Below are 26,065 nucleotides of genomic sequence, written 5' to 3'. Positions count from 1 at the left end.
TGACTTCTGCTGGAGGTGATTGATTTGGAGAGCTGGGGTGGGCTGCCAGTGAATTGAGCGCATGTGAGAGTAAGAGGAGGATGGATTGTTCAGATCTAAAGCAGCCCTTTTAAAGTGTGTGTGCGAGGACAGCTAGAGGAGCAGGTGGGACTAGGCATCTCATTCTCAGGGAGAACTTCCTGCTGATGGGCTTCCAAGGAGGGAGGAAGGAAGCAGCGGTTGGGCAGAACTGGAGACTTTCCCCCAGAATCGCACTGTCATGCATCTGATAGTGAGGGAGAAAGAAAGAGGGACCAGCACTCTCAACCCCAGAACAGCAGGTTAAAGCCCACACTAGTTTTTGTTTTGTTTTGTGTGGTGGGGGTGGGGGTGTGGTGTGATAAATGTGGACAAAGTAAACTCCTCCTCATCTACCAGCAACTGAGAATTTGCAAGCCCCAAAATAGCGTGTTTAATTTGTATTATTGTCCTGAACTAAACTAATTCTGGAGCAAATTCTTCCTCAGCTCTGAATTTCTTGGCTCTGGGGAAATCGCATAGAGAGTTTAAATATTATTTTAGTATAGGTGTTTTCTGTGTTAAATATGCATTTGTCTGGAAATGCTAGTTTTGCTGTTTCCTGTACGTGCTGCCATCCTGGGATGTTGCACGGGGAAACAAAAATTATGATAAAACAGCGAGAGTCTGTGGCACCTTAAAGACTAACAAATTTATCTGGGCATAAGCTTTCGTGGGCAGAAACCCACTTCATCGGATACTTAAATAATTATTATGATTATTAGAGAACATTTGTTCATAGCACTATAAATGTGGATGACTGTTTTCAGAGAGAACCAGGACACAGCTCCTGCTCTGAGGAGTAGGTAAATTAGGTTAGATTTAGATACAACACAGGGAGAAAGGACATCAAATGTAGGAGAGGTGAAAGAATACACAGAGTAAGGTTGTGAGTTTGTTTGTTTTTACACGGAATGCCTTCATGTTTGGTCCTTTGTTGTTTTTTTTTCTTTCTAAATAATGAGATAGGAGCCTGGCATTGTCAGATATTGTGGGGAAAAGGTGGGGTTAGAAGCTGGATTTGAGGGAGGTCGCACATTCCATGGGAGCTACTAACAACTCTGCTATAATTCTCTAAAGATAGCACAGTATACAACTTTGATCTTCATGAAAACTGGTTTGTTGTTGTAGGGTTGCTTATGGGCATTGAACTGTGCGTGCTGGTTTGTTATGTAGGCTTGCTCACGAATGTCAGGCTGCTGGCTAAGATTTTTTTTAAGGGGGACAAAAGCACTGAAATATTTGTTCATGGGCAAAAACCCATGTCCAGGATCATATGCACTTTCCAAAATGCTGTAAGAAAACCTACTTAGTGAAATTTGAGGCTTCTGATATTTGACATTGTCCTTTGAACATGCCCTGATATAGTCAAAGCTTCAGGCTCAGCTTTTGTATAGAATGAAGATGGGAAAGGAACATTCCTAGGAGGTAAATCCCTTTCTTAGATATTTTTAGAAGTTCACTTCTCAATATTACCAACTGGGCTGAGAGAAAAATGGGAAAAAGAAAAGAGGATGGCAGCTGAAAGAATAAGCATATTACATTAATATTGAGTGATTAAATATATCACTCGACACAGATCATTAACAATTGATCCCCCCTTCCATTTCTAATCTTTGTTTCTGTTTGTTTGCAATGGACTCTTTTTTGCATAAAACATTATATATTGCAGGAGAGATTTACTGAAGGTATTTCTGAGAAAATTCATTAGCAAGGTGCCTGGTTTGCTGATGTTATGTTATTAAATGCATTATAAGATTTAGCTGTGTTTTTCTGAAGAGCCACCTTTAAACTATTAAAACATTATAACATTAGCAGATTCATATTTTCAAGGCTGAGGCAAGCAGAGAACAATGAAGAGTTAAGACAGAGTTATGCACGGGTTTGATTCTGTTCTGTTCAGGTTCTTATAAAATGTTCATCATTCGTGGCCTCTGAGTACTGGGAGAGGTAAAGAATCATATGTGTGAGGGTAGGAGAAGTGAAGAGACAGTTTAATACTCAGAAGACAAATGAGCACAGATTCCTGGATGGGAGTAGATTAATGTTACATGCACAAGGGGAACTGGTATATTTTAGGAGGCAAATTTTTTGTGACACAACCATCTTCATATATATATCACAAACGCAGCGCTCTAGAGAGAGAGACAGAGCTGTAGCCGTCATCACATCACCTGGCCACCGTCCCAATGGGGTCCATCTTATTGTCCCAGTGTACTGCTTCCTTCTTAGTTTAAGGCCCAATCCTACAAAGAGTTTGTGTCCCCATCTTTCATTCAAGAGAATGGGAGACAAAGATTCTCAGCGCTTCACAGGATCACTGCTCCACAGTGCTCCTTTATGCACTAAAACACAGCAGTACCAAAGTAATTATTTTACTGAGTGACTCTGCTCGGCAGTGAGATCTCTGGATGAAAGTAACCTCAACTGATTATCATCATCCGTATGGTGTGCGTGGAAGAGAAATACATGTGAAAAATTCCTGGCTTATAGGATTGGCAGACTTGCCCTTGGGGGCAAGATTGAAAGAGTTAAAAATGCCCTTGGAAAAGTATTCTAAATCCTGAAAAAAGGCCAGTCCAAGGGAAATGCTGTGTGTTTGCAGCCAGAAAAGACTGGTGTCCTGGCTGGGGGAATGTCTGTGATTGTCTGTCTGAAATAGCTGCAGCCTGGTCACTAATGGGTGTGTGTTTCTGGGGTAATACTAGACCACTGTCCTACACTGCTTGCTGAGCAGCCAACAAGTTAACAGGCCAGTCTGGATTTACTCCAAAGAAATGAGTAGGTATGTGACAATTAATAGTGAACATTTTGGGAGAGCAATCGTAAATAATCAGTCTGAAATGTCTGTGAGTCTATGACAAGTAGAACCAAGCCCACGGCATTTCAAAAAGACAGGAGGATGGAATTGGAATCCTTTATTGTCCCCAAACTCCAGCTGGCAACAAAGAGAGGGATTTAAAAATAGATATGAGCAATACCTGCTAATTTCAATATAATTTACAGTATGTGGTAAAACTGAAGGATCCACAATAATTTTACTAAAGAGTGGAACGGTATTAAAGAAGCAGAGAGCTCCTGGGAAGTGTAAGAGACCGGAATTAGGGAAATGTTGTGGGTGTGTGTATAAAATGCATAGCACCTTGCACAAGCCTCTAGGGCCTTGACAGAATTACAGACAGCAATTATACAGAGGGATTACCTTCATGCACCACTGAAATGCAGCTACCTAGGAGCGGGATGCAGTAAACGTTACGACCAGCACCCTTGGCAGATCATGGACAAGGAACAATATACACGTTAAAGTAGTGAGGAAAGTTGGGTGGATGGAATTTAATCACCAATCCTGGGATTTGGCCAGAATACCACGGCTAACAGCCTCACTCTTCTTGGGAAAAGACTGATGGATCTTTAATAACTAGGAGTGGTCAAGCCTCAGTTTCATGTGGCATCCAAAATACAACAGCTCAAGCAGCATGGCATTGTACTGGAGCATGACTTCAGTTCTGACTTGGAGGGAAGAGCACCGTTCCTGCGTCACCCACAATAGTTGCTACAGCACACGTTCCCTGCTTCTGCAGCATGGGGCAGCCCTGGATTCAGAATCCCAGCATGGAACGGGAGAGCACTCCCTACAGGAATTGTGTGGATTATTGATTACTAGACTCATACTTAAGTAAACAAAAACAACAAAATAAATTCCAGTAATCAAAAGGAAAAACCAATCTGTTAATCTCCATCATCCAAAACAGCTATTAATATTAGATAAGGGTATATGTTGTAGGTGGACTGTAGGCTCTTCCAGAACAATGGTGCAGAGAGAGTGAGTGAGATGTCAAATGTTCATGTTCATGTGTCTCTTCCAAATAAGAGAGGATGGGGATTTTCAGGGAATCAAAGATCCTGAGGAATTAAAAAGCCCACAGCTGAAACTCCAAGGTCTTATTTATAGATCAGAAGCTTTTCAACTGATAAAGCATCAAGCACAGACAACACAGACAGAAACTGGAGAAGCAGCAGTAGAAATTTTTATGAGTCCTTGCTCAGGAGAGAGCCTTGAAGCCTGGCAAAAGGCCAGACAAGTGCTATTTTTAAGGAAGGCACGGACATATGAGATGACTACAGACCTTCAGACCTTTGATCGAGGGTTATCATCATGTACCACACATAGCTAAGATGTTGGACGACAGCCCCCTTCTCCACAGATGGCCTGAACGACTGAATGTGGTTGATGATTTTACTTCCATCTCTGGCAAATGTGCTGTACACTGGGGATATCAAGCAAACAAATAACTGCTTAGCTCCAGACAATGCACCAGGATATTCTTTATCATGTTTGCTTAGGGCATTTGCCAATGAGGTTTCTGAGCACAAGGGCTGGGTTATCGTGTTGCTCGGAATGTGACAGTAACGTTTTCCACTTAGCTGTGCTCCCATCCAAGCAGCTGCAAGGGCCTTAATGGCTTTAGCTGCAGAACACCCCAGGAAGGAGGAGATTAGCAATGTCAGCTTCATGTTACAGATGGGGAATCTGAGGCTCACCGAGGGTCTCGCTGAAGGCCATTCAGTGAGTCAGTGACAGAAGCAGCACTAGAACTCCTGTTCTGCTGCTGACTCCCTGTCCTGTGTCCTATCCACTGACGATGCTGTGGCTATAGTTAGGCAGCTTTGCTGACAGTGAATCAGACAGAGCAGGGTTTTGCAGGGAGCTCCACCCAAGCTTACGGGGCAGGGTGGAAGAGAGCACAGAGAGGTTTGTTGGAAAATGTGACTTGTGAGCAGTCTGGCACCAGTCAGGTGGGATTTGAGGTGCAATTCAACATCTCTGCATTGTGTAAGAGATAATAGGTAAGGCAGGACTAGGCCAAGAAGGGCCTTAAAAGTGAAGACAGGTACCTTGTGTGTGTGTTTGTGAGGGCGAAAGGGGGGGGGGGTGACATGGAGTGACCAGCCAGGAACATGTTTGGAGCAGTGTTTTGAATGGATTTAAGTGGGAGAAAGTTTGCTTTTGTTGTGGCCAGGCAAGAAGAGATTGCAGTTGTTGACACATCAGATAGTGAGGGCATGGATGAGAATTTGCTGTCAATTGACTAGGAAGGGAAGGAAGGTAGACATGAATGACTATTTGGGAACTCTCTCAGCAAAGCAGCGGCTAGAATGGTAGAGCACTAACGGTGAGTGGTGAAAAGTCACTGAGCAAGGTCTGCAAGGCACTCTTGTAGTAAATACGTGTCTTGCCCAGCAATGTGTGATGATGTACAGAGCAGCTGTGTCACCAAAGGCTCTACAGACTTAGATCAAAACGATAGAGTTAAATCATCAATAAGAGCAGATCCATGGAGAAGAGGTTCCGTGAGTTTTCAGCTGGTAATTGAAGTCAGGTGGAGAGTTGACGGGAGTATACAGATACAAGAAAGCTGTTCAGGGTGGCAGGGCTGATCAGGGAAAGCTCTCCCACCCGCAGTGGGAAGACTGGAGGGGACAGAGCTGAGGGTTGTGCTAGACAAGTGGAGAGGGTGGGCTGCGGTGGAAGGAGAGTGGGGAGGGGGAGGGCAGGAGCAACCTCAAAGAGTTGAGCTGGTTAGAGTTTTTTTAGCAAAAAACTTTAAGGTTTTTGCCAAAAAAATCAAAAACTGAAACATTTTGGTGGAAAACTTCAGTGTTTGGGTTTTGTATCAACAAAAAGTCAAAGATTTCTGCAGGAAGCAGAAACTCTCTGTGAAGAATTATACGGTGTCAAAACCGCAAAACAACTTAGATGGAAAATTTTGGCCAGTCTTATGAAAGATAATAATTTCCAACTGGATCTCCGAAGGTATGGGGAGCCAGGAAGAGGTGCCTGAGGATGGAAGGTGATGTGGTCTCTCTTCAAGCTGTGTGTGAAACTGGGCAGTGGTGCCTCTTAATCCTGGAATTGGGACTCTTCATTCATATCATCCAGTTTGCCATCATTGCATAGTGTGATCAAGTGTCTCCCTTTGAGCCAATGGCTGAGCACACAGTCAAACCAAGCTTTGACCTATGAAAGTGCCCTGCATGGCTGTCTGTTACTTATGTAATGGTAATGAATGCCTTGTTCTCAAATGTACAAATGATGCCAGAACATTAAATAATCAAGAACAATGAAGTCAGCGATTAATTTAAATCCTCTAAGTAACTTGGATAATAGTACTTGGGCGTCAGAAGAAGGATGCATTCTCGCCCGATCACTTTTCTGCTGTGTGATCAAATGGATTTTGGGAATTGCCACTCCACACATTGGAATCCAGGTTGGTCAAGAAACGCTTACCGCCCAAGACTACACCGACAATGCTGCTTTACTTGTGGAGACACTAGAGGATTTCAGCCCTGCCCTCCAGGGTCTCTAAGATGTCACCCGCAATATGGAGTTCAATGCCTCATGGCAGAAGATCAAGGTCCAGAACCTTGTAACTGAGCCACCAGAATCCTTGGGGTCAAGTAGCATGAAGCGCGTTGACGAGTTCATCTACCTAGACTGCAAACAAACTTCAAACGGACGTTCTTTGACTAATATGTCTCGCTCCCTCCTGCATGAAGTTCCTGTCTTACTTATGAATGCAAAAACATCTTTGCACTGAAACAAAGTTCAGGATCTATCATACCTGCATAGTACTTGTATTGCTACTACATAGGTTAGAAACTAGACTCTCATAGACAGTGGCTAGAGGCATTCCATATGCGCTGTCAGAGCCAAATCCTGGGTATAAAGTAGTTTGACTTTGTGTGAAACGTCACAGTCTTGCAGAGATCTAACCTCCCTTTAATAGCTCATTATATTCAACAGCAGCATTGCACGCTCTTTGGCCATGTTGCCAGAATAGACAAAATCACCTCAGCACACCGTGCTCTGAAGGTCTCCATTGAAGCGTAAAGGGGTGCACTCCCTGACTGTACCTGATGCCAACTGTGAGGCTGCCCCAGAGATTCTGAGGATTTGGAGGATTGAGCCAGATCGGGGACCTCACTATACGATGCCTGGTGCTATGCCATCAATTATGGTCACTCTGGCTGGCGGAAAGGCCCTCAGCACACTTAGTCTGTTTGGTGTTAATAGATGGCAAATTTAGTATACTCTAGATAAATGGGAAAAAAGAACCTTGGTGCAAAAGAGGAGATGCTCTGATGAAGGGAGAGGGACTGTGCTAATAATTCTGTCCAGGAGGGAGTCTAAGTACTTGTGGTTTTCTATGATGCAGCGAGGATGCAGCTGACCTGGGGAGAAGCAGGATGACTTAATCATGACACTATATTTATAAAATAAAAGAGATTGTTACAGGGCATTGGTTCCTAACATAGAGTTCTAAATGCTATAGTCCTTACACAGGCAAAATGCACAATGAATTGATCACATTTGCTGGCTGAGATCATTCAAATGATGAAAGATGGATGGTGATATCTTTACTAGACAGCATAAAATCTGCAAAGGGCAAATTCTCAAAGATATGAGCCTTGGAATACTGTTCTTACCTAAACACCTACTTAGTGAGTCAGAGAATCAAATTCAGGTGACTGTCATTAATAACAGAAACTTTTTAGTTCTGTTGGGGCAGATTTTCAATGGATCCGTAGAACTGCCCTTGTAAAAGGTCCCCGACTGGATTCAATTGTTAGAATTATTTTTGAGCTCCTAATGCCCATGAGACTCCCATTGAAGCAATGGTGAAAATTAGATTTGATAGGCCAAATACAGACCTGGATCCCATGGAAATCTCTTGTCCAAGTTCAGTGGGGAATTGAATCAAACAATGGTATTAATCACACTCCAAGTAGCCATAGTATGCAGCTTAATGACAACTGCAATGACCTATCTGGCTACTTTTTACAGCATCATACAGGTCATATAGACTTTGAAGGAAGTGCAGGGAAAAGGGCAACAGAGGGCTGGAAGGGATCCGAATCTGAATCCCTACATCAAATTAACTCCTTCCCATCAGAAAAGTGTCTCTCTGGAGCTCACATCTGGAGAGTGGCAGGGCCCCTGTTCCCGATGCTCCAGAGGAGGTGGCTCTGACACTGCCAGGAGGGAAGCTGCATGAAGAGCCAGGGGCAGGAGAAGGAAGGAAGGAAGTAAAGAGAGCCAGGTCTGCAGAGGGGTTTTAGAAACAAGGACAACAGTTCTCCTCTGCATCACTCTCCTATTTTCTCCACTGATGGACACACTCAGCTTGGGCTGTTGGGCCAATGTAGTACAACCATCCAGTGAGATAAAGCTGCATTGCCTCCAAGTCAGAGGTTAGTTATAATTTTTCTCCTCTTAAATTGTGCAGAATTCTACCTTAATGGGCAATACAAGTCCTGACAAAAGAATGAGTCCATAAAGTAATCACTGCTCAACAGAAACCAGCTGAGCTCTCTGGATGTAATGTGGGTGGACACAAATGGCAGTAATCATTGTTAGTGCCTTGATTAGTTTACAGCTTCTGCCTGTGCACATGTGCCTTTTGTCTGTGGGGCTGTCCAGGCAGAGTGGAGGATGCTGCCTTGGGGGTGGTGGCTTTCAGCTGCAGACATGTTCTCTGCAGCCTTTATTGGAGCAGATCAAGTAACTGGAAAATTGATATTCTGGTTCAGCAAAGATTGGCTTTGAAATCTTTAGTCTTAAAGGTCTGACCTACCAATATGTTGTAGGACAGGTGTATCCAAACTGGTCTGATTTTATGTCTGACCACATTGGCCAGCTGCCCTGGAAAGACACTCTTTGCATTCTTCCTCCTAACCATCCATTGTGCCCCCATGACTTTTCTGTTTCAACACATTGAGTTTTCTATTGAATTCCTAGAAGAGTGTGTGTGATGTAGAAGGAACTCTGAGCTTCTCTGACTGAATCGTCTTCCCTGGAATTAATAACAGGCTAGCACTAGGTCTAGCTGCTGCTTTGTTCAGGGAGAGCACCTCATGGTATTAAAGCTAAATTATATCAAGGTACCTCTGTTATTAGCTAAATGATTTCATATGATTACTTGGCGGGGCCATGAATCTTCCAACCAGACCAATTTCGGCTGATTTACTTGAGACAAATAGTTGCACAGGAATTGTGGGATCATCTAATCATTTCTTTATGGAAAGTGAGTATAGCAATTATGTTAATGGCTCACAAGAAATCACCTCATGTGACCGTGGATTGGAGCGACCTAAAATTGGAACATGCATTGTGAACATTACCTGGTCTGAAACACCAAAGCTTCCAAGAGCTGGTTTTGTTATTTGGCTTTTTACCAAGGAGTTGCGACATTCTTCATTTAGTGTGGTGATGAAGTGTGCAACCTAATCAGTCTCCTTGGGTTCATTATGAAACTTCACTTGGATTGTTTTAATGAAAGCAACAGGAAATTACAAATGCTTAAAGCACGTGGCCTTGCACAGTGATTCAGAGAGTGATTTCAAACAGCTTGATATTTTGCTACAGAATAAAAAACCCTTTCATGAGAATATGATTCTCTGTAAAATTCTCTTCCAGCTGATGGGCTTTTGCATAAAGTGGTATCTGATTAGAGCTCTGCTCCTAGTGGCTGTTTTTCTGAAATAACTAAGGACCTCATCCTGCACAAGACTCCATTGCTTGCTTGTTAAGTCCCTGGGTGCACTTGATGGGTATTTGGGTCTGCAGGTTTTGTATCAACTGGATTAGGACCTAAGCAGTGATGACAAAACATCTCCTCTGTTCCTGGTGCCTGATTATGCAAGCTTTCACGCATAGCTCTCTAGCTGGAAGTTTCATGTTCAGGGAGTACCCATGTTAGTTTTTTTAAATGAAAGTTGATATTCTCCCACAATCATCTCACTCCAGGAGCTGGGGCTTTAAGAAAAACACCAGAATATCATGAGAGGTGGCAACCCCGTAAACTCTGCTCCACTCAAACATCTCTGGAGAAAGCACATAGGTCTGTTACTGGTGAGCCCTCTCCTCTATATGAATGATACATCAGTTCTTATGGATACAGATCCCAAATAAGTGCCTTATCCCCTGTACCTAGCATGAGCCCAGGCTGCAGCCCCAAAAGTGACAGCATGGAGCAGAGCCATATGGGAGATTAGCCTCTGTCCTCACCTCCCATGAATCCAAAAAGTTTTTTGTGCGAAGCTAGTGGTTGCTCTTTTAGGAGGGCAGCTGCTATGATTACAAATGGTAGGAGATTCCTTCCACAATGAAGTTTCACCAAAAAAAGGAGGAAAATGTTCAAGCAGTGTCTGTTTTCGTACTGACTCCAGCTATGATTCTATTTTTGTCTACTGCCCGTTTAAATGCTTGTCCTGGGACAGAGTGGGGCTGTGGGGCAGTTCAGGGTAGTGGTTGCAGAAGGAGTGATCACACGTTGCTGTTTTTTGTGTGCAGGCTTATATTTATTTTGTTTGTTTTTTTCTTAATCCAGAGTGAATGTGCACACTGTGTGGTGGTTAAGTTGCAAAAGAAAAAAAAGGTTCCTTTGCATGGTTAAAACCCAAACAGCAGCTCCATGCCCCTAAATCTAGATTTGGCAGTTTACAAACCAAAGCCAGAAAGGTCGTGGTATTTGAATGTTTTCAGAGAAAGGAGACCTGAGAATTAATGCCATTGTTTTATTATTTCCAGACAGGAGAAAATAGGTATGTGACCTAAAATACCAACAACAAGAAGCTAGACCTGAGCTCACAATATTTTACTGGCCATGCAACTGGTCCTGTATTTTGCAAAAGTGCTGTTACAGCATGACTCATGGTGGAAAGAGAATCTCTAAAGTTCTTGTGTCAGACAGGAATGCACAGGATCAATTTACAGACACAGCCAGGGATGAAACTGTCCATGGAGATCCTGAGAGGGAGAATGCTTCCCTCCCCAATCAACTTCACTGAGTTTTAACCAATTCCACTCATCTCACTGTAAAATGGTTTCCCCTGTCTTCCAAGTGCCAGAAATAAAAGCATGATACGCAGATTACAGTTAGAGCTGTTACAGGGACACTAGACACCCGGTTATTTTCTTCCAACCTATTCTCCCCTAAGAATCCAGAGAATTTCAATTAATGTTTTGGAAGGGTCGTGAGGACATTATTGTCTGCATGGGTGAAACCTGCCTATAGAGTGGAAGTCTGTCTCCATGAGTAACTTTGCTTTGTTTAGCAGGTCGTCCTTTACTACACAGCTGCAGCTGTCAGCACAAGCTGGGAATCTAGTTTCACAGCTGCATTCCAAACTGATCACTGGGTGAGGGGCTGCATGGGTCACAAATTAAACCCTGCAGTTGGGAATATTCTTGAGTCTATTTGTCCGGCTGGTGGGTCGCAGCAGTACCATTTGTGTTCTGTTGCAGTCTGCGCATGCACACACACAAGATGTTTTTGAAGATCATTCCCAAGGTAATAAAAACTCCTTAAGGAGTTTCAGCTGAATGTTTGTAGTGAGAGCAAGGCTTTGTTAATTCATTAGCTCTTCAGTTTTATTTGTTCTTTTATTTATGGTTTTGTATTTTATAATGTCCCTAGTCAATTGTAAACAAGACTGAAGGAAACATTAATCTGCCTAGGAGAGATTGTTTTGAAAATAATATTACTGCCCTTTCCTGTGTCTTGTGCTGTTTTGCAACAATGGAGACAAAGTTAGGCCTTAATCCTCAAACATTTATACTTGTGCCTAATTTTGTACTTTTGTGTACAGTTGAGCACGTGTAAGTATTTGCAGGATGGGGGGCCTATAAACTGCCTCCCTTGCCACTTAAACTGCCTGTATGACTTCCCAGACTTTTTGTAAGCAGTTTTTGAATGCATTTATGGAACAAAATGCACAAATTAAGCACTTACTATGACTTTACTAATTCAAGATTAAGTTGAGAAACAGTAGCAAAAGGCAGGGGAAATGTGATGGCTGTTTGGGATTTAAGAAAATAAAACAGGTGTGTTTGTTATCTTGCAGTCAGCATGGTACCCACCCAGCATTGTTGAACTCGCCCTTTAAGCCTCTAAACTGGGGAAAGAAGGAGGGAGGGGTGCTTTTCCTTTGCATGGTGATTCATTTTCTGCAATCATTCATCTGCTATAGCTATTGAAAACTGTATCAGAGACAGTCTGGGAAGTGCTTGGCTTTTGAGTGCTGCCCTCTGATTGGTCCAAGGAGTGCTGCTGTTGGAGAATAATGTGTGAATACCATCTGCTCTGAGGAGTTGGGAGTCTCAGTGAATTTTGCTTGGAGAGGCACCTTTAGCCAGGAGTACAAACAAGGGGGAACAAGCTTTTCTTTCTTGTGTCTGATCCAGTCTCTCAGTTGGGGCTGAATTTTTCTTTCCCTCTCACTGTAAAACTTTTCTGCTTTGCTGGAAGAGTGAGGAGCATGCACCTCTTTTTCTCTGCCTGGGATTCTTGTTGGTTTACAGAGTGTGGAAAACAATAATAATCTGCATGTCTTTAAAACGTGTTGATTTTGGCTCCAGTGCTCGACATGAAATGGCTGAGTTACTACGGCATGTTACTTCCAAACATCTGACTTGCTTTTAAAGGTACAGTAAGTGATTAGGGATGGCTATATTTCAATATTAGCCTCCCCAAATGCAAGGGGTTTTGTTTGTTTAGGGAGGAAATCCCCTTCTATGTAAATGAACAGTTGCCTGCAGCAATGAATGAGTTGAGCAAATAGTGTGTTTTGCCTCAGAATTTGTGTTATCAGCTCTGTGAAATAAGCAGTACTGGAGTGATAGCCAGTTTTGCTCTCCTGCATAGAAATTGTTTTGCTGTATGTCTAAAAGAAAAAACTTTGGCCAGTGAAACAATAGTGATTGCTGGTCACCATGTATAGGTAGTGTCAATGCAAAGAGAACTGTCACAAGCCTTTGCTTTCATTATTTTAATGAAAATGTTGTGTTATGGTATTTTCAAACGAAACATCCCAGTAGGCACTACAAAGCATGGTTTGTCAATGGTCCAGGACTGAAACCAAACAGAATCAACTTTGTCCTGACTTGGGGATGGAATCTGATTTTGAGCCTTTTCAAGGCTGCAAAATGATGACCTGCTAGTGTGGACCAGTAATCACTAAAGATCAAACTGCAGCTATCTCCCTATACCTAAAGCCATAAGCCTGACCCTAACCTGGGCGTGGAGGTGATGTCAAGTCTGGCACACCCCCATTGCTCTAAACACTCATATCTGCATAGCACTGTTGGTTTTGGTTTTTTAAAATTTTTAATTAGTGGTCTTTCTTTATGGAGGTAGCATTCAACCAGTCACTTGTCAGAACAAGGCCAGGAAAGTTAGGGGAGCATTTGGTATATTGACCTTGCATAAAATTCTTGTGTTCCTCCCATACCCTAAATTATTCAGCTTTACTGTCACCTGTCCCTAGTAAAGGCTTTAAATGACAATCTGCAAAACACTGATGGCATGTATTTTTAATACATCATGTTTGCTGAAGGCTCTAGTGTAACTTTTTTCTAACAAATAGCCATTTTTAACTACTCTTCCTTGCTGGTATGTTTCAATTTTCATTGTATTTTAAGCTGAGCTCCTCAGAGTTAAGTTCATCCATCACTATATATTTTAAGGGACACTTTAAAATAAATATTAATGGTTATGAGATGGAGGAACAAGGGCTTATGAGACTTGCTACGACCTAAGGTTTTCTTAGAGTCCCTTTTGAAATAATAAAAAAAAAAAACCCCACGAGGAGAAAATGCCTTGGAGACAAGTCCTTTTGAACATCCATTGTTTTTAATGCAGCCTGCAGCCAATTGCAGTTTGTCTTGACTTTTTTTATTTTTAAAACTTTTTTTAGTGTAAATTTCATTCTGAGTGGTTCTGCATATTCCCATTGATGGGTAATGCACAATGGTGCGTTGGTCTGCACATTACGCGCAGGTGAATCTCAAAGAACTCTGGTTACAAGTGAATAATTTTCATGTTTTGAAACAAAATGTTGCTTCAAATTGAAACGTATCATTTTGAAACTGTCAAAACCCAATGTGATATTTTTTAACCTCTTTTTTCCCCAAAAACTTCTTAACTCAGGAGATTTGTTGAAACTAACTCTTGTGAACAGTTTGTTTCAATGAATCTGCATTTTCCGATGAAAAAATGTTTAATTAGAAAATCTTCAACCAGTTTTAAAACTCTCAGCCAACACTAAAGCAGCTGATGACAATATTATACTTAGTTTTGCTTGTCATTTACCACTTCCATAAGATGCTCCTCTTTTCCTACACACCTAGTAATTTTGCCTTCGTGGTCATGTTACTCCATCATGGTTTAACTCAGCTCTACCTCTTTGCGTAGGGAAGAGCTTATCGTTCTGGAATCAACATTCACGCTCTGTATAGAAGGGTGTGCCAAACTCTCCCACCTCTTCTCCAAAAAGTTCCTGCTCTAATATCCCAAAATTCACTGATGGTGAAAAATCCCCCTTTTCCTCTGTCTGTGAGGAAACAAAACACTTCTCATTCCACTTCCTGTTTCTGAGGTATCTAGATGGATCCCATGACCATAGCATGCACGTGCCTCATGGTCTTTAATGTATTTATCCTCAGAAGACTCTTGCGTGATAGGGCCATGCCATTATCCGCATTGTAGGGAGAGGGGACTGAGGTCCAGAGACCCAGTTTTTTAAAGTTGTTATTTAGGTATTACTGCGCTGTGTTGCACTGTCTTAGTCTCCTTTTCAAGAATGGTTTAGGCACTTAGGAGACTAAACCCCATCAACTTTCTGTGGGATTTTAGCTCCTAAGTGCCTAGATCCCTTTTGAAAATGAGATTCAGGCTCCTAAACCAGTTAGATACTGCTGCATTCAGTACTGCAATGCCTAAATACCCTTCTTCTCTCAGGCCCATATGTTTAAAGGTATGTCTACCCTGTACAGTGAGCCTGGGCTCTGACTCAGGTTTGAGCCCAAGCCCCACGTGCACAGCAGTCTGATTCAGGTCAGCAAGCACTGAGACCTGGTTCCTACTAGGACCCCGTGAGGTAGGGTGGGTCAGAGCCCAACTCCCATTGTGATGCAGGTCCAAGCCCCGTCGTTTTGCAGTGTGGACTCAGCTCAAGCTGCAGACCTGAGTCAGGTCTGTGTAGTGCAGCATGGATGTGTTAACATGGCTGAGACCCAGTTCCAGCAATTGTCAGCCTAGGTTTGCAGTGCAGTGTGAATACTCAAACATGGTCTTGGAAACACTGAGTCCACAAGCCGAGGTCTCACAGACCCAGATCCACAATGTGGTGTAAACATACTCTGGGTAACTTGCCCAACGTCTCACTTGGAGTGTGTGTCAAGCCGCGAATTGAACTTGGATCCTAGACTAATGCCCTAATCACTGTCCCATCCTCCTTCTCTTGGCCTCATTGCTGCCCTATCCCCTCTTCTTTCTAATTTCCCCCACAAGAAACCTTCCCTGTGGCAGGAAACATGCCATTTGGCTATTTAGATGAGTGAAATGTCTGTAAAAATGGTAAATCTCAGGATCGTTTTTTGGCAGATTGACACTCTTGCCTTGCTAGAGACAGAACATTGTTAATTTCACCACAGAAAGCCATGTTGTCTGGTTACAATGAAAGTTTGCACACGCTCACCAAAATGGCTGTTTATCATAGGTGTATATTCTCCAAGCGACTCTCAATGGCTGTCATACGTACCCGCCCCTCCACCACTGTTCTGGCCTGACCTAGTTACCGTATCCTCCCTGGGATCTTGCTCTCACTTAAATTACAAAGAACGTGAGTCCCTCTGTGCAATGTTTAGGGCCAGGACCCTGGCACAGTACATTGCACTGACTTTCTGCACAAGTTTGTGCTGATCTTGGGTACTGATTTGTAGAGCCAAGCCAGAATGTTCATACCCGTGCCTTAACATTACTACTATCTCTATAGAGATATCACTGCTATTTATATCTGGCTTTGTATATAATTCAGTACTTTATTGCTAAGAAGTTAGGAATTTTATAGCTGCTATTTTTGTGGGACTCACAAAAATGTTTTTATGCTCCTGGGACTTCCTCTGCTCGATCTGTATCAGTATGTAACTGAACAGATTCAATTCCTCATTCTGTAATGTGTCACCTGTGCTCCTGCTCTAACAATGACATTAACAAAAAATGGCCATGTAGCCTCTACTGAAACTCCGAGGTGGGTATAGAAATCCAGCATTTTTCAGAATGGGAGAAACACCAAATAGGTAGGAAGCAAGATGTTGAGAGGCAGGGACGTCTAGTGGCAAGCACAGTGAACTGGGACTTCAAAGAGTCCTGGGCTTTATTGCCATCCCTGCCACTGACTGACTTGGACAAGTCACTTTCCCCCTCTGTGCCCCTGTTTTCCCGCTCAGCTGTTGTCTTATCTACTTAAATAGTATCTCTCTGAATATCTTACAGTGCATAACTGTGGCTTTTGCAACGTCCAGCACACTGGGGCCCAAATCTTAGTTGATGCCTCTGGGCACTATCAGAAGACCATAGCAATGATGATTGATGATGTTGCTTACAGTCTTCTGAAAGGGTCCCTGAAAATAATGGTGGCTTGATATTTTGGTTTGTTTTTATTTTTTGTTTTTTTAAAGATAAATTATGGAAAAAATAATTTTCTAGCTCTGAATTGTAAAACAGTAATAATAAAACTGCTTTAATTTAAAGTTGGGCTTTTTTAGTAAGGTAGGAATAACTGATTAAACACCCCAGAGTAATTTGTTAATCAGGTTGCATTAAAATCAAACAGGATCCAAACTTAAGAGCTTTTGTTTGTTGCTTTCCGAAAGGTTTTTGGTACTTTGCTAATCAGTACATAATGTTGTATACTGTAGTCTGAGAGCTAGATGGGCTTGGTATGAGTTCCAAGGCACTGACTCTGTTTGCGCTTTGCCTTCTGTTCCTGTCTGGATACTCTTTTTGGGATTGGCACTGTCAGAAATGGAAGGCATCTATCTGAGCTCTAAAGGCTGTCTGGGTGTTGTGCCAAGAGCTACGATGGAAGATTAACCAGCAAACCGTGTTAGTGACTCTCACGACCATAAAGAGGAGATTTACACCTCTTTTAGGGGCTGGAATTAATTTAGGCTCCAGAGTGTTTGTTTCTGGGCCTCTCTTAACCAGAGACTCCGTTGCCAGACTAGTGTGAGAATGGCCAGAGGTGGGAGCTGAGGCAGACGAGGGCAATTCCATTAAGGCTTGGGCTGAACCTGAAGCGTGGTGCAGCATGGAAAGCCACTGATTTGCAAAGCACTTCTCTGAGGACAGGATTCTTTAACTTGTTACACTAGGCCAGGGAATCTGCACTGTGTACGTCAGGGATGTCTTTAGGTGGAAGATGTGTGTGGGAAGAGTGCAAAGTGTACAGAAATGAGGGTGTTTCAAGGGTTTCTTATTCAAGCCCCTTCCAAGGGGGTTAGCATGCCAATCACCATCTGCACAGCCACAATGACGTTAGAGAAAAGAAGCTTCCTGGTCTTTTAAATTACACACGTTATACTTTCTATAACACAGAATTTAAAACAAAAATACCCTTATCTGCAAACGGTGCATTATGTAACTGCATTCTTTATTCAGGTATCTAACTGAACTAAGTTGAAATGGTTCTATGGACAGTTTGCAGGAGCTGGTCATATGGAATTAGGTCCAGCAACTTGCAGTTGGGCTGCTTCCAAAGGCAGAGGGTGTATAGATGCAAAGTGTCTGATGAGGGTGGCCTTTGAAATACCCTGACATCTCAGGAGAGAGGAGGACATGGGTTTGGGCTCGTATTTTTCCTGAATTGAGATGTGTGATATGGCTGCTGTCTGAATCTCTACTTTATGGATTTTCACAAAGAAGAATTTTCATGATAGTTTTGGGGCAAATGGTGATAATTATTAATAGGATTAAAAATTAAATGGAATATGGTGGTGGTGTATGCATTGCCACTGTCTTTTACATGGTTTAATTGTGTGGATGGGGAGGGGAAATGCAGGGAGTTGAGAGGGCAAGAAATTTGCTTTGAAAGAAAAGAGCCTAATACGGAAGATCCTTATCTTGGACAGTCTAGTTTCCTCGATTATTCATATAATTTGGCGGGGTAATTTTATCAAGCAGCCAGGTTTATCTCTAAAAGGAAAAGATTATGAGAAATACCTGGCTGGGGTCAGAACTCTTAAGTAACTTTCCCTCTGAGATTGCTGAACAAAGTTATAGCGACGGAGGCTTCTGAGTAAGAGGTTGTCCAAACAATCTGACCTGCAGGGCACTGCTGGCTCTGAAAAGAGACTCCACTTGGTGGGAGAAAGGCCCCCAAGCAGAGGACAGGTGGTTCACAGCTTCATGAGCCGTCTGCCATAACAGCTTGCTTAAAGTTGAAGAGCTCCATCTCTGCTGTGGCGAGCAAGTCCCTCAGAGTTCTCAAGCCCTTAGGTGGACATCATGAGCCCTCTGAGTTTGGAAGAGCTGCCGAAATTCAGACTCTTCCAACTACAGGATGGCAGCAGCAGGTTCTGCAAGAGGGGTTCCAACTTGAGATCATTATGGTCATGAGCTTATTGTCAATGGGCATTTCCTAAGTTGTGGGAATGGGAGAGAACCCTCACGTAAGACTGTGATAGCAAACCTGTGACTGGGACAAGAGCAGGGAATGGAGGAAGCATGCGGAGTTAGCCCCAGTTGCCTGTGATCAGGAAGCCGGAGGTGCAGCAGGATTGTGGGTACAAATTGTCATGAGACCTTCGCCTCCTTTAAAAATGTTCTCCTTGGTTTTGACTTTTGGAGAGCTATGCGGGAAGTTGGGCTGGATAAAGACGGTGCAGGGGTGCAGTGTTTCTGGGTGCTGTCTCAACAAGTACTGTGAATAGTTAAGGCACATTAATAAAGGTTTTCATTAGTGACAGATGCATCTTAACAGATGTGGATAAGCCTTCGAAAATCTGCATAGCAGCTCTACAGATCCAAATGCCTAGAGGTTGCAGAATAGTGCTGCTTTCTTGAGCTTTCCTATTTTCTGGAGGTCCTCTGGCGTTTCTGTGATACTCCTGGCTGGAGCCAGGAAGAACCGATGTGTGAGAGAATTAAACTGACTTTAGAAAAAAGTTGTGGTTTTTTTTCAAAATTTTAGTTTGTTTTGGGCAATGTTTCAAGTAGGTTTACATCTGAACTGAACCAGTTTGCAGCTCCCTCATTTCATTTCACCCCTGAGGTTACTCGCGCGCATGGGTTTGTGGTTGCAGTCACAGTCTCTGGGCCTAATTGTGATCTTCACTGGTTTTATATGGATTTAACTCTACTGACTTTAGTGGAGTACTGCTGATTTTACACTAGTGTAAATGAGAAGAGAATTGGAGCTTCAGTGGTGTTTATCTCTGAGCTGTCCCATCTGCCCAGCAACTGCTCCAAGGTGTTAATCTCAAATATAACAAAAACAAGAAGAAATCAAAGCACAGAACTTCAGTGATTAAAGCCGCCTCTCTGGATTCCACCCCTCAACACTCTGCACAGATGTCAATAGCTTATTCGGAGATGTGGGCTTCTTCAACTCTTTTGTCTTGATACGGCTGTGTTTGCTGCTGGGCAACAGTCCAGCTGAAGAACACCTCTTGCAAGAGTTTATAAATGTTAGTGCCTGTCTCAGCAGTTACTGCTTTATGGTGGGCTGCCAGTCCTGCAGCTGTTTTGTAGCAGATCATACTGGGTTTGGAAAGTATTTGTGTTAGATGAGTTAGTGGGGAAAATAATTTATTTTCTCATTGTGTTTGAAGCCCAAAAGCAAGGGAGGGAGGGGGAGAAGGAAAGTGGTATGAGTTTCATTCAAAAGTCAATCTGGACCATAACTACAAAGCATCTGCCAAGATAGCAAACCCTCCCTCCCCCCCAATCTATGTGTACTGCTCCAGAGAAAGGAACATTGTAAAGAAACCATAATTAGAAGCAATTACAGAATCTCAGGATTTAATTATTAAATTCCACTCTCTATAGATACTGTGTAGTTGGGAAGTAAGCAACTTACAGTCGGTGCAAAGCTTATCTTTCCCCTTGGATGTGTTCCCCACTTGTCTAACCTCCCTCCCACCCCTCTGTCCACCACTCCTTCCCCTGTGTATGTATGTTTGAATGTGAGACACTGAATCATTTGTAATACAAGGTTTGAAGCCTTGTCTGCATTTCATTTATCTCCTTTTTGATAAGAGGCATCGTCATTCCGAAGGGACATAATTGCCATGTTGACTGTCCCGTGCCACTGATTATGTTGCCATAAACATAAATGCTGTCTGGAAAAAGAAAACCGGTCAGTCTCATGCAGACCTCTCCGGAATGCATTGTTAGCTTGATGAGATCTTCAGATACAACTCCTAATCCTGTGATTTCTTAAAGCTCCAGGGTAATTTGTCTGTTGCATCTCTCTATAAAGATGTCACCACTTGATACAGAATCCTGTTTTACAAATAGGCAGCTGTGACCCTTTCCCCATATTGTCTTGGGACAGGACTGTGCCTTTCTCACCGATGAGGAGAACTGTAGAGTTGTGCTTTCTCCTACTTGCTATGAAATATTTTTTTTTCCTTGCAGAAGCTCAGTTCCTGAGCGATCCAGATATTTACGGTACTTTTCTCTAGTCTCTTCATACGTGGTGTTAGCTGAGATCGAGGTCTGCTTGGGTCTAAGTTTAAAGCTCAGCTTAGGCACAACCGACCAAAAGTGTCGAGTCCTTTTCAGACCCAACCTGATCTGGACCTGACACTTTCCCCTGAAACTCGATCTGGGCTGCTGCCTTGAGTCTTGACCTGGTGGGGCCATCTTGCTCCTTGTGCCCGCCTCCATCTCTGGCTGCCTCCTGCCTGTGGGTCAGCACATCGGCAGATGCGTGCCCCGCTCATGCTATCCGCCCCCGCTTCGCTGCACTGTGCGTGCCGTGGAGTGAGAGGTGCTGCGATTCGTCGGCAGATTTACTGCCCATACTACAATGAGGTGGCAGCAGCTGGCAGGAATGGGGCATGCAGCCACTGTGCCAACCACATGGGCAGGAGGAGGTGACCAGGGACAACCACATCTGAGCCTGAGAGGATCTGGTTGTTTTCTGACCTGACTCAAACCCAACTCTTGTGGTCTGTTCAGGTCGCATTGCAAGGCTGTAAGCTGAGATGGTTTCGTTCTTTAACGTGCTCTAAGGCCTTTGGCTAAAAGGCGCTATCTGTGTCAAGTAGAATTGTTTGCCCAGAAGTATAGCCAGAGATTTTATTTTATGATTTTCAGTGTACCCTAGTACAGTTCTGGAAAGTTATAAATTATGCAAATCCTTGAGACTGTCTAAGGTATAAATGTTGTTGAAAATGTTGACACTTTGTCAGTAAATCATTCCCGCTCTGTTTTGGTATTTCAGTTTTGTGTTCTTTGCAAATGGGTGCTGCATCAGGAAATGTCCTTAAATATTTAAAGCTACTTACATATGTACATATTTTGGCATAGGAAGGAGATGAAATATGAATCAAAAACCAACACACACATACACATTCCCAGTTGGACAATAATTAGTTTCTTTCCACTGTACAGAATTTAGATCCAAGCAGAAATAACATATGGACCGTTTGAAAACACTGTAATATTTGAGAGTTAAAAGCCCATCTCCTGATGATGTGATGTATTTCTTCCACTTGATGTTCTGTCATGGTATTGTACTTCTCTCCATCCTAAATACTTTAAAGTTACAATCATGTCCATTTTATGGGCAGACAATAAGGGACTAACTGATAAGTGTTCACCTTTTTTTAACCAAAAAAAGAAAGTTGTCATCCATTTATCAGTTTCTAATCTCTCTCTTGTTCAAGGAGCATTGAAAAGTGTCAAACCATTCTTCAACCATGTCTCTGTGAATTGGTGAACATATTTATTCTGACCCCCCTCCCTATCACCATTTTTGCTGTATATGTGGTCTTGATAATTTACTCTTCAAGACTGCTCTTGGGGAGGATTATTTAAATCTCATTTTAGTATTTAAAATTTTGTTTGTTGGATTTTTATTTTTTCAATTCTGTTTGGACTTGTTGGTCCTGGGTGGATCTCCGATTGCTCATCTTGTTTTTCTCTTTTTTCAAAGAGATTTTCAGTCTAGATGATGCTTAGTCTAGATGAAATTAAACTAAAAAAAAAGAGAGAACAAATAGCAAATCTCCGTAAGAGCAGAATGTCTCACTTCATGATCTTCTATCTTGACTCCTTTCACAACTTCTCCTTCCAGCAGACAGACAGACTTGGTCCTGGAGTGTATAAAGAGCAGGCTTTGATGGAAGTGATGGCAGCTCCAAATGTGTTGACACCACCGAATGCTGAATGTCAATAGATTTAGAGTTCAGATATCTGTACAAGGTTTAGTGCTTCTCCACACCTCTTGGTCCTGTGAACCTAGACTGAAACTTGCTCTCATCAGACTACGTGTTGAGCTTATTGGTACCTGGTCATGACTGAGAGATCGTCCACCCAGCTTTTCCAGCAGCTTGTCCGTTTCTGCTTGTGGCTGGAACCAGAAACTGTAGAGAGAGGGTAAATGTAAAATAAAAACACAAAATTATTGGAGACCGTTAACCATCTATTTTTTTTAGCCTCCAACTCCCATCCCCCCCAAAAAAGTGGGGGTTGGGAAGAAAAAATAGCTGATGTTTGGAGCAACCTATTGGATTTGACCTCTGTTTATGTGGATTGACTTGCTCTTCTCTATCCTAGCGTGCTAGCAATGGAGAAGACTTGGTATCCCTCTCAGGGAAAAATTATAAAATGAATCACCACAGAAGTCCTTGGAGGAGGAAAACCCTAAAACTACCCTCTTGTATTGACCCCACTGTCTGACACCAGTGGGATGGCACGGCAGCTGGATATTAGTCATCCCCTTTCTTCTCCATTCCCATAAACTTTCTGTTTGATTTTGTCTCCACCCAGCACAACAAACCAACCAAACCCACCTTTCAATGAAGCTCTTCTTCCAAAAGAGTGTTTGCTGTTTGCAACACAGATGTCTTCAGATCCAAGAGGTGCTTTAAAATCCTTAGGGTTGGTTGCCAAAAATTGCTGTTCCCCTGTGGCTGAACTAAGCTTGTTTTTACATGTTAGTGGAGTGAGGCCATCAGTGCATGTGCACACACCTCTCCCCCTCCCTTTTGAGCCCAGTTTTGTGAATGAGTGATGTACAGACATTTTTCATCGGTTTATTTTGACAGGCTGGAGCTGAGTGGTGAGTTGAATTCCTAGCTACCTTCCGGTAATCCAAGGTCATTCTTTTACTCTTGCCCTCCTTTGTTCTTGTGGGGGAACTTGTAGAAACTTTTTAAAGAGCAACAGCCATTAATTAAAACCAATTATTTGTCATCTTGGTCGTCAAAGGCTTGAAACCCAAATGTCGTGGACATCAGTAGTAGAGCAATGTAAATGAGGGCACTCTGCCAGTGTTGTTTGGAGCAAGATCAAGAGTCAATCGAGGGCTCCATATGACTTTAGGGCTTTAATTTGAGACAGGCAGAATAATAAAAGGGGCACAGGGAAATGTATATCTTCAAATAATGGATCAAAAGGTAGACTGAAGCTGAGATACAAATAAATAAATCTTCTGGGCACAAAAGGACCCCAATAGTTGGAGTCTGTTTGTCGGCAATTTCTAAACAATAGTTCACAATCGTTAGGCTTTCAGAGTAATGGGCTTTTGCCTATGAGTAACCAGGGACAAGCCTGCCAAAGCCCAGTGTTAGATGTGTGCTGCGGCTCTGGAAAACACAAATGGCTTGTGAGTCTTGCAGCTACTTTGGTTGTCCAGCAGAGAAGCTGCGGGCTGTTCTTATGGGGAACATGTTTTCAATTAACGTTCCGAATTAAGCCCTTCGATTAGTGGAGGTAACGTTTGTGTCTTATCTCAGTTTAGACTGTAAGCTCTTTGTGACAGGGTCTGTCTTCCTTTGTGTTTGTACAGCCCTTAGCACAGGGGACACCACTTCTGAGGAGGGCCTTTGATTACTATCACAATATAAAGAATGTTGCTGACTTCAGCTGCAGCTGAGGGCACTCGGCACCCTTCTGGAACAGGCCCTAGCTTTGGTTTTTAATATAGCGAATCAGTAGCAGTGCAAAGCACATCTTGTGCCTCTTTTCTGCCAACATCCTTCAGACCCAATGATTATATCCACATTGATCACTGCATCTAATAGAAATGAAGTCCCTAGGATGAGTTGTTGTCACAGGATCAATGTCACTTACTTTTTTATTCTCTGTTTCCCATAAATGTGTTTGACATTGATCTATCATCAGGATACCATCATCATGCCACAAAGGTCTGTTCCCAGTGGCATTGCTCATAAATACAACATCATCCTGACTCTTTGAAAATGTTAAAGAAGTGTCCACACAGCCAGAGTGATGGCGATGAGGCTTTAGCATTGGGACCAAATCAAAATTAGAAAGTGGGCGGGTGGAAAGATAGTCATGAGAAATAGAGAACTCTGTTGGCCCAGGCTTTTAAAATTGCTGCAGAATTTAAATACAGAAGAGCATCATCAAGCCTACACTGAAACCCAAATATTGTAGGATTTTTTCCCTCCTCTATCTTCTCCATCCCAATTTTTAATCTTGAAAAGTTTATAATCAGACAAAACAGGAATGAAATTCTTTTTCTGAGCACATTCCTGTTTTGCATGTCAAACTGAACTCTTCATTTTTGCTGAGTACCCAGACGTGTTGTTGATCTGTGTTTTTCACACATCTCCTTTATGGTTTATTCTTCATGCTGCATTTGTGAAATATGATATGCCTAATGTCCTACCCTCAAATACAAATTCTGCATTTCTAATGCAAACAAATGTCTAGAAAATTGCTGAAGCTCAGAATGAAGATTCCTTCTCATCAGTGCCTCCAGTAAGATGCTTCAATGTGAGAGTTTTCTAGCATCTAATTGCTGGAAAAAATAGGGGGTCTTTTCAGCATGTTTATACCATTCCCCAAAAAAAAAAAATTACTGTTTTTGTTGAGACTCTTCTGGGATTCCCCCATTTTTAATCCTTTGGGGGTTTTTTTCATTGTTTTTTTTTCCTTTTTCTTTTTCCTAAGGCAGTGTTGGTTTGGGCTAAATAAACAACAGGTTGGTAGGAGTTTCAAATGCCAGTTTAGAGCTTCCTCCAATCTTCATTGTTTGTGGTTCTCTGCTGCCCAGTGTGATACTTTAGTAGTCTTGTTCATTTGTATATAATGGTATATTGGTTGGAGGGGAGGGGATTAGGCTGAAGGAGCCGGAATGTTGGAAGGAATAACCAGTTGTGGGGATTTAAGACTATATATGGAGATACAGAGCTATTCTGCTGACTTTTCCTGGTACCCATAGCAGGTCAGCCTCATTAGCTCCATTCAAGGACACACAAGGCTGAGAGTATCTGGGGTAAGAGAGCTGGCAGGAAGGCGAGGAGGAAGTCAAGTCAGTTCGTTCAGAAGTTGGGGGTGGAGTATGATATATGAGAGGTATAGACTGTCATCTCCTAGAGCTTTATTAGGTTCAGAGAGAAAAAGGCAAATCCCGAGATGAGTTTGAACATATGACTTGTGTGTGCACCGGGACAGAAATGGGATGGGGGAACTGCCGCATTCGAGGTAGCAATAATGTTTTAGCTATTGGGCTTCATCTAGATGTGGTCATGGTTGAAAGTGAGAGCTGTGTAGCGGACTCAGCCTAGACTTGGGACTGGTTTTCTCTCCTAGCAAGACGTATGAGAGGCAGGCTTGCTGCTCAAAAGCAGCAATATTCCAGCTGAGATGCGTTGGTCCAGCCGCACTGGAGACACTTGATTTTGTACGTGGCTCTAGCTAGTGCTGCCAGTCAGTGTCTCATTTTCCTGATCAGTAAAATTCTCACCTCCAAATTTAAACCTCCATTTGTCATTGATTCACACCAGTACGTGGCTGATCCATTTCATTCCCCAGATTGATTCCTTTAATGGTTTCAGATAACCAGTCTGTTTTAGTGTTTGAGGTGATACATCTTTTTATTTTAATTCCTTTAGTAGGAAACTGGCTGTAAGCATCCTTGCTATCGATGCAGCCCAATGCAAATTGGGCAAATATATTCCTTT

The 26,065-nt window shown here is 42.6% G+C and overlaps 1 protein-coding gene across 4 annotated transcripts in view; it reads left to right on the top strand.

Annotated features, from left to right (window-relative positions):
- The first annotated feature begins 211 nt into the window (after positions 1-211).
- Positions 212-26,065, top strand: part of DAB2IP (DAB2 interacting protein) — a 296,740-nt gene continuing 270,886 nt past the window's right edge. Inside the window, exon 1 of one of the 4 annotated variants that reach the window (XM_067541764.1) lies at positions 212-320. In XM_067541764.1, the coding sequence (XP_067397865.1) occupies positions 260-320 (61 nt within the window). In that variant the 5' untranslated portion in view covers positions 212-259. Of the gene's footprint in view, positions 321-11,308; positions 11,412-12,409; positions 12,545-26,065 lie in introns of those variants that run through there. The other 3 variants (XM_067541769.1, XM_067541763.1, XM_067541770.1) reach the window with 3 other exon arrangements.

Source organism: Emydura macquarii, unplaced genomic scaffold (assembly GCF_026122565.2).
Source record: "Emydura macquarii macquarii isolate MOO-44397 ecotype Brisbane River unplaced genomic scaffold, CSIRO-AGI_Emac_v2 contig_691, whole genome shotgun sequence".
NCBI classification, from domain to species: Eukaryota; Metazoa; Chordata; order Testudines; family Chelidae; genus Emydura; species Emydura macquarii.
This window is presented reverse-complemented; position numbering and strand designations above follow the sequence as displayed.